A 9,009-nucleotide genomic window follows, 5' to 3' on the forward strand; every position below is an offset into this window, starting at 1 on the left:
TTGCTACTATGAAGCATTTTTTTGCCTGCACTTGATCCTTTCTAACCTCCTCAATTCCATGCTCCGTTGGGAACCGTAATCGTTAGTGCAATCTTGAAGAAACAGCTCTCATTGCATGCAACCATGGCCTTTCCAAGATAACATTGTAAAGGGAGAGAGTATCAATTACTATAAACTCTGTGCTTACCTTCCTGGTGCTTGCTTGTACCTCCAAATTTATTGCCCCCAAGGGCCATGTTGACATTCCGTTGAATCCGACCATTGGGCTGTTGGATTGTTCCAAATTATCTCGGTGAGGGCCGATCTCCTTGTAACATCTGATATACATGATGTCACAAGAGCTGCCTTGGTCGATCAAGATACGCCTTACCTGGTATTCTCTAACCTTGAGGGTTACTACCAAAGCATCGTTGTGTGGATGTTGTACCATGTCCAGGTCTATCTCTGTGAAGGACACCATTGGTCCCTGACACTCATTTGTCCTGGGCCTTTTCTGCTGGACTTGACACACATGCTGTAAATGTCTTACCCTCTAAGTCTCCCCACGTATCTCGTTCTTATTGACCCTGGAGTGAATCACATTGATCACTCGAGGTCCATCTGCTTGTTGTTGTGGTGCTAGTGGAGGTGGTGTTACTGATGCTTGGGGCAGCCTTGCTTGCTCTTCCCTTGTTTTGGCCTCATCTACCAAGTCTCTCAAGTGGCCCTGTCTGACTTGGTCTTCCAAATGCGTCTTCAGGGCTCTGTACCCCTGAGTTAGGTACCCATCCTCATTGTGGTAAGCATAGTGCTTCCCAAGGCTTCTTCCCATAAATTCGCCAGAAATCTTCTCTGGTGCTCTATAATACGGCTAGTTCTTAATCCTTTCCAGAAATTTATAAACCGGGATCCGGAACACAGTGGTGACTGCCTGTGCAGTCTTCAACCCTGTTTCTTACCTGTTATATCCAGTATTACCTCAACCTCGTTTCGACAAGCCGTTTCTCTTCTCCTGCTTCGACGCTCTCGTTCCCAGTGTATCCTTTTCTACTCTGGTATATTTCTCGATCCTTGCCATGAGCTCCTCCATACTCTTTGGTAGAGTCTTTGCCAACAACTTTCGAACCATGCAATCATCTTCCAGGCCGTTCTTAAAAGACACGACCGCCAACTCCTGGTTGTATCTCGGTATTCGGTTGAACACCTCATAATACCTTTTGGCATAAGTCCTAAGCCTTTCACCCTCGCCAATCTTCAAAGCCATCAGGGAGTCTACACTTAATGGCTGCAATTTGTTCATGATGAACCTGGCCATAAACATCTCGGTCAGGCCTTTCCAACTTTTCACAGTTTCTTTCGACAACTTGTGAAACCAATCTGATACAATTTTCCCAAAGGATGAGGGGAACACCTTGCATAGCAATGGTTCATTCTCGGTATATAAAGCCATTGACTTCAGGTATAAGATGACATGAAAATTCGGGTCGGACTTATCGTCGTATATCTGAAACCTCGGCATATGAAACCTTTTTGGGGCTTCAAACCTATCCAACTCCACTAAGAACGGCGTTCTCAGCTTAATAGGGGAGTTGACCTCAGCATTCTGCCGCTTCCTCTGGAGGTAGTCCCTCAAATCCTCCTTAGTCCGACTAGGAGCTTGACTGTCAACAGACTTCAGCCATTTTGATGCGCTGCTCCCGATGTCGTTGTGTGTCTTCTTGGACTTTTCTTCGTTCGCCATGTCAAAACAAAGTTCCTTCCCCTGAACATGTCGATGTTCTTTAACATAAGTTCCTTTGGTTTGCGGCGTCCTCTAGGACTCTCCTCTCATTGATTTTGCTCACCTGATATCCCGTGAAGGTTGATGTGAGCGCTCCTTCTCCTTGTTGTGCTGAAAGACTGCTGGGATTGCTTTTTGCCCCCTCTTTGGGCATCGTTCTTGGTCGCTGGCATCGACGTGTCTTTCAGCAGAAACGGTGGTTGCATGACCTTGTTCTATATCATGAAGTTGACAACTGATTGTAGGTCTGCCAACTTGTTTGTCGTTCCCTTCATCTCGTCGTCCCTCTTCAGGCATCTGTCTTTCCATACCTGGAGGTCACTTTCATTGTAATACTCGTCTCGGCCTGATTTCTTCAGTGCGTCACCCTCCTGGTTGACGTCCTTCTCTCCGGGATTCTGATCCCGTACTCCTTCATTATGGTTTTCTTCCTCCATGTTAAGATTAACATGTTTTCTAGATGTTGTCCCCAATCTTTTCTCCTTGCTCGTTATTGGTCATCTATTCTCCTTACGTTTCCATAGACGGCCCCAAATTGTGGGTGGTGATTTCTGACCACACAACCAAACGGGAAACTCAGCTGAAGAGCACCGGCAGAAGAAATTAAGCCCGAACAACCTGTCACAGAAAGATAAGAATTTGGCGGTGGTTCGTCCACCCAGGGGCACTCCGACGCTCAAGTTAATAATTAAATATCTCTCAAAGATAACAAATTGTGCTTAACTCATAAGAATTAACTTACTGCTCACAGTATATTAGAAATAAAAGCATACCTTAGACCTACGAGGGTGCCATGTTTTTATAGCCAACACTGACCTGATCCTTATAGAAGCCTCACTACAGTGAACTCAGGCTCAATGCCTATCTTGGACCCTCAGCTAGATAGGGATAAACTCCCTAAGAGTTTTATCCTTATCCAGACTGAGGTCCTCCCCTATTCCAGAACTCCTGTCCTTTATCCGCTCATCTCGGATTCTGATATCTCCGTAGATAACCTTGACCTTGGCATCAAGACCAAACCACGTGGCACCTCGGCTGACACTTCGACGTCACCTTGGCCACGTGCTGTCATTCAAGAAATATGTCCCCACACCTACTTTGATTGTCAAAATATACAATCCCTTCTAACTTTGATCATTCATTAACTTTTGTTTAAAATTGAACAAAAATATCATCTTAACCCAACTTGGTGTCAATTGAATTACGATAAATTATATTGATTTCCTTTGAAATTTAAAAATAAAAATATAACAAGTTTTATGAATTTAGTATAATTATATTGAATTCTTTTAAGATTTTAATTGATATAACACTTAATTTATTTTCATTAATTATTCGTTAGTCATATGAATGAAAAAATAATGACATCTCTTTTATACTCGTTGTCACCATAAATTTGTAATTTTATTATTATTTATTATTTATATAATTGTAGGACATGTGACACCCTCCTACTCATTTGAAAGTTATGAAAAGTTATGAAGTACTAAACACATGTGAAAAGATGATGGAGGATAAAGTGGAGGACAAAGTGGAAAATATAGAGCATGAAGTGGAGGTTGAAAGAAGTTATGGAAGATCATAGAGTATGAAATTAAGAAGATTACTCACCAAAAAAGAAATGGAGAAGATGGAAGAATAGGGTAGTTACTAAGTAGTTTTTTTGGGTAAATTACAAATACACTCCCTGAGATTTGATTAAAATACGAATCGCCCTCTATGATTTTGGAAATTACATTCCACCCCCTGAGGTTCCTAATTTCATAACAAATCGTCAATTTTATTAATAAATCATCAAGTTAATTAACAGTTTTTAGTGATGTTAGAAATATGTTTTAATTAATAATTTAGGTAATTTTATTATTGTACAGGAAAACAATTATGAATTTTATTTTTTTAATTAATTCTGTTAAATAAAAAATACTAACAAAGAGGTATTTGTAATTTTTTAAACTATAGGGGGCAATTTGTATTTTAAGCATACCTCAGGGGTGTATTTATAATTTACCCTAGATTTTTCCTACAAGTCTTTGCCTATAAAAAGCCATTTATGGCTACATTGTAATGATCCATTTCAAATCAAAGACAATTAATTTCTATTTTTCTTTTCATTTATATTTCCTACACTTTATTTTATGCATTTCGTAGACGTGAATTAATAGCTACTGTGATTGTTCACTCAATTGAGCCAAAAAAATCGTTAATGTAATCGCTTCATAATTGACTTGAATTTCATCTGTAAGAATTTTTCAATTCTTACTGGTATGCTCGCATATTTTTATTCGTATGAAAAATAAGCCAACAATACTGAAATATATATATTTGTCATTGTTTATCTTTATATTTTCAAACATCTGCATTAGTTTCGACCTTTTTAATCATATTAGAAGGGAAGTCAATATAATTATGTCAAAAAATTGTATGATATATTGCATTTGTTTTAAATCTTAAGAGAGGTTGGTGTAATTTGCTTATTGAATTTGTAAGTGATGTCAAAAAAATTTATTCAGGTAAATTAAAAAAAAATAGTAATGCTTAAGTGGATTATAGATTTGTGAAAGAAAAAGATAATGAAAGAAAAATATAAAAAATAATAATTTATATTTCATTTATATAATTTTCTCCAAAAATTCCTATCCAAATATAAGATAGTTTCAGAAAACTAATAGGTGGAAGTGTTTTTATTTCTATTTTCATGGTCAGCCATGTGTATTGATTATTGAATAAATTTGAAAGAAATAAGATATTTAAAAAAAATTAAAAAATTAAAAGTAAAATAATATCCTTGTGTCCCAAGAAAACCGTGTGGTATGGTATGGTGTGGTATGGTACAATTTTAAAACGAGAGGCTTAAGTTGAGGAGGGTGGTTTGGTTGCCCAACTTGGCTCTTCGTTCCGGTAATTAATGTATGGCATGTCCTGTGATTGTTGTGAATGAATACTCGTACAAAAAAGCATACTACCACTGTTCTTGAATTGAATGTGAATGTGATTGCGATTTGTGGTGGATAATGGATTCTCTGTGGTAATTTGGAAAGTTAGCTAAAAATTAGCTTTTAGCTTTTAGAGTAATTTTTTTTCTACACACCATTTGTTCTTTATGTACATCATCTCTGAAGACATACACTTAATGAATTTGAAATATTTTATGTCTCTCAATCCACACACAATTGTTTCAATTTTATCCTATCCAAAATAATATAATACACACACTCAACACTAAGGGGAGTTTTATTCACGATATTAAATGCTTCAACCTTAATCTCCATTCAAGACTCCAATGTATACACATCTAACTATCAAACAAGTCAATTTATGATTATTTCAATTTTTGATCGAAAAAATCCTTTTGTCAGACCAATTATCATTGGCTCAATAACCCCCAAATCCGTATGAAAGCACACACATAACATGCATATATACAAAATTTGATAAAAATATTAATCAGAAAAGAAAAAAAGTAACTCAAGAAATTTATGAACAACGGCAAAAGAAAAGAGTGGGTTGTGTATTGAAAAAACCCAAATTTTAATGTGGGTTTGTAATAATGTTTATATTAGTAATTTATATGAATCTGATTATGTGAGGCATGTGATTCTATATTTGATATGAATTTGTATGTAAAATTATGTGAGTCCTTATGTGATTATGAATTTATATATGTTGGGTGTAGAAAAATTTGTCACAATTGGAACCTTAAACTAAAAATTTATAGCATTAGAGGCGCTAGATAGCCTTAGAGGCGCTAGAAACCAAAACCTAAACCTATTTCATATCTGTGTTTAGCATGATTTTTAGAGCCTACGGTGAAATTTGGCAAAATTACGATTTGTAATGAATTAATTGAGCATAATTAACATAAACCTTAGATTAAGCCAACCTCATTATGTATGAGATTTTATGTTTAATTGATTAAGGAGATTTGGATCCTAATTGGTGATTACTCTAATGTAATTTGGGATTTATGAGAAATTTAGAGTCTGATTCACATTTGATTTTAATAACAATTTATTTGGAATTAAAAATTAAGGTCCAAACAGCTTAAGGAAGTGAAATTAATTAGTTTAATTTTAAATACGGGCCCATTTGGGAGTTTAATTAATACTCGATTTAGTTTAGTAAAATTGAGATTTTATTAATTGGGTCCGAATTGAAATTGATTAAGTTATGAAGATTGAGAATTAAGATTATTATGAAGTAAATTTATTTATGAGGTGTTCGATTAAATATGTAATTTATTGACGGAGATTTTGAGTTTGATTTAAAATTGAAGACCTTAATGGCTTGAGAAACCAAGATTGATGATGGTGATAAGTTTAATTTGATATTTGGAGCCTTTTGAAGTATTGATTAAAAATCTGATTTAGATTGATAAATTTAGTTATGATTGATTGGGCCTTAATTAAAGTCAATTAGGCTAATTGAGTTATATTGGAATTCACCAATCAAGATTAAATATGATTAATTATGATTTAATTAAACTAATTATGTAATTGAGAGTTAAATTAATCCTACTCACGTGATTAATTGCGAAGCTGTGTGCCAACGTGTTTTATATTGATCAATTCATGAAACAAGAGGAGCTGGAGCTTTGCACATGTGTGTATAGTTCTGTTTGGCAAGAGTTAAACGGAGTTTTTTTAGCTATTTTAGTCACAAAAGATAAAATAGGTTATTTTAGTCACAAAAAATAAAATATCACATACAACCCATAATCATTACATTCTTCTCTCATAAAAAAAGCCAAAAAAGTAAAAAAACTCTCCCCAAACCAAACTTTTTAGCCCAGGCTAAAATAGTCAAAAAAGTCAAAAAGCGAAAAAGCCAACCCACTTCCCAAACAGAGGCTAAGCTTGTGTTAAAGTCAAGAGGGGGTGTATTAAGAAATCTGGTGGGTGTGAAGAGAAGGTTGTGTGTGTATTCATCGTAGAGTTTTGATCTGGGTCTGCTCTTCAGGTGGACCTCAGTTTTCTCTTTCTTTTTCTTCTGTCTTCATCGTGTCTTCTGCTTGCCACTCGTTCGGTGTTGGTTCCACAGTTTTGTTCCGCTGGTCCTTGTATCGCTTTTGGTTAGGGACGCAATGGAAGGTTTTGTATCCATCGATTTGGAGGAGGGCTCCGATGAAAGCACTGATAACTCTCATTTGTGTTTGGTAGGGAAGGTCTTGGCATCAAAGCTCTTAAATCGAACTGTTGTATCCAAAATTATTCAAAGTGCGTGGAAGAGCAGGGAGGACGTTGCTGTCTCTCCTTGGCCTGATAATGTTTTCTTGTTTCGGTTCGGAACCCAGGAGGATAGACAAAAGGTTCTCCGGGATGCTCCATGGTCTATTATGGAAAATCTTCTAGTCTTACAGCCTTTAAAGATGGGTTGCTCTGTTTCTGAGATGGACTTCTCTTACTGTCCCTTCTGGGTTCAAGTCCATGGTCTCCCGGTGGATCGATTAACCGGACGAAACGGCCAACTCATAGCTGAGCATTTGGGACAGCTGATTGGGGTTGAAGCTCCTCATGATGGTTTACTGCTACATCGGAGTTTTCTGCGACTCAGAGTGGAATTGGATATCTCTAAACCCCTTCCCAGAGGTTTTCTAATGAAGAGGACGGACCCACACACGTCGAACACCACTGAGAAATGAATTGATTTCAAATTTGAGAGGTTATCGGATTATTGCTATGATTGCGGCAAAATTGGGCACGACAAAAATTCTTGCAAATTTATTGGGAGGGAAGCTAGAGGTAACTCTGGGTATGGTCCTCATTTGAGAACTGGGGTCGCTCCGAAGCTCAATTTACCGGTGGAGTTCATCCAACAGCAAATAGATGAGATGGAGGCCAGAATTCGACCCCTTCTTGGACGGAAACATCATGGATTGACGAAGGAATCAGAGCCTCAAGCGGCGCGTGCTTCTGATGTGCGTGAACCTTCCCCTACAGGACAAGCGGGTACATCAGAGGGAGTGGTGCAAGGGCCACCTCCCTGCTCTGCTGCTGTCGAGCCAAATCCACTAGTCCACTTATCCAAGCTGCCAAGTGGCACCCTGGGAGTCTCTCCTAACAATATCACTCCCCAATGTCAGTTAAGGGCCACCACCCAGCCAGGGAAATTTTCGGTTGGGAACAATTTGAGCCTGTCTATCAGCCCTTTTGTAGTCCCTCTGGGAAGTGGGCCTCCTACTAACTTACATATTGTTGGGCCTTCCTCTCTCTCTCTCTCTCTCTCTCTCTCTCTCTCTCTCTCTCTCTCTCTCTCTCCTTTAAACACTCCCACTCACTCTGGGCCAGCCTATTTTGTTACAGAACCGGCCGACAGTCCAGGTTCCCCCAACAGCCCATCATCCCTTGCGTCCAAATGCCCATCTTCGACTGATAACATTAGTCCACTCTCTAGCCCAACATCCTCTCATTTTAATTTAGCCTTGGATCCCAACATACCAGATTTACTCCTACCCAACGCATTCCATAATCTCTCTCTCAAAAGGAAAGCTACTGACTTTACCCCATCCATTCTGCCTTCCCTAAAGTCCCTCAAGCCCACCCTCACCTCTCCCCAGGTGACTTCCCTTTCACCCCCTCATTCCAATACTAAACTAAGGACTCGTTCCTATAACCGTTCCCATAAGGCACGCCAGGCTTCTCAACCTTCAAGGAGTGACCACCTGAAGCCCTGTCTGGACTTAGTGGAAGTGAAAGTCCATCATGTTGAAAGTGCTCAACGCCTTTGGCAATCTCTGAATGGTCTAGCACAGCCGTTCCCTACCTCTGATTCTGTTACTATTGGTCTGGATTCGCCAAGCCCATACACACCCCTTAATGCCTCAAATACAAAGTTTGCTCAAGACGGATTGGTGGCTGGTCCCATACAGCCACAACCCTCATGTTTATAATCAGCTAGAATTGTCAAGGGCTGGGGCGACCCCTGACAATCTAGATCCTCCGAGGGTTGTGCAAAAACCCATTGTCCCAGCGTGGTTTTCTTAATGGAGACAAAGAATAAACACTCTGTCCTAGCGCGACTTCGCCGTAGTATGCATTTCGCCAATAGTGCCTATGTCGACCCAATTGGGCTTGCGGGGGGACTAGCTTTGTGGTGGACAACTGAGGTAGATATTGACATTCGCTCCCGGAATCCGAACCTGTTGTGGTGTGTGTTATCACATCACGGTATCTCTTGGCTTGCCACATTCATTCACGCACCGCCTAGGGAGCACATCCGTGCCTTATTCTGGGACTCTATTAGAACTCTTGCTT

The 9,009-nt window shown here is 38.9% G+C and overlaps 1 protein-coding gene across 1 annotated transcript; it reads left to right on the plus strand.

Moving 5' to 3' along the window:
* The first annotated feature begins 6,839 nt into the window (after positions 1-6,839).
* On the plus strand, positions 6,840-7,397 carry LOC145814963 (uncharacterized). Its single transcript, XM_082911926.1, has one exon. It carries the CDS (start codon positions 6,840-6,842, stop codon positions 7,395-7,397), a length of 558 nt encoding a protein of 185 aa, XP_082768052.1.
* The last annotated feature ends 1,612 nt before the right edge of the window (positions 7,398-9,009 follow it).

The sequence above is a fragment of the Camellia sinensis genome, unplaced genomic scaffold (assembly GCF_055761805.1).
Source record: "Camellia sinensis isolate YWXY unplaced genomic scaffold, ASM5576180v1 Unanchor14, whole genome shotgun sequence".
Lineage (NCBI taxonomy): Eukaryota > Viridiplantae > Streptophyta > Magnoliopsida > Ericales > Theaceae > Camellia > Camellia sinensis.

Bases quoted from the DNA above. Each gene is read 5' to 3' on its own strand.
- LOC145814963 (XM_082911926.1), top strand. From the start codon at position 6,840: ATGGAAGGTTTTGTATCCATCGATTTGGAGGAGGGCTCCGATGAAAGC.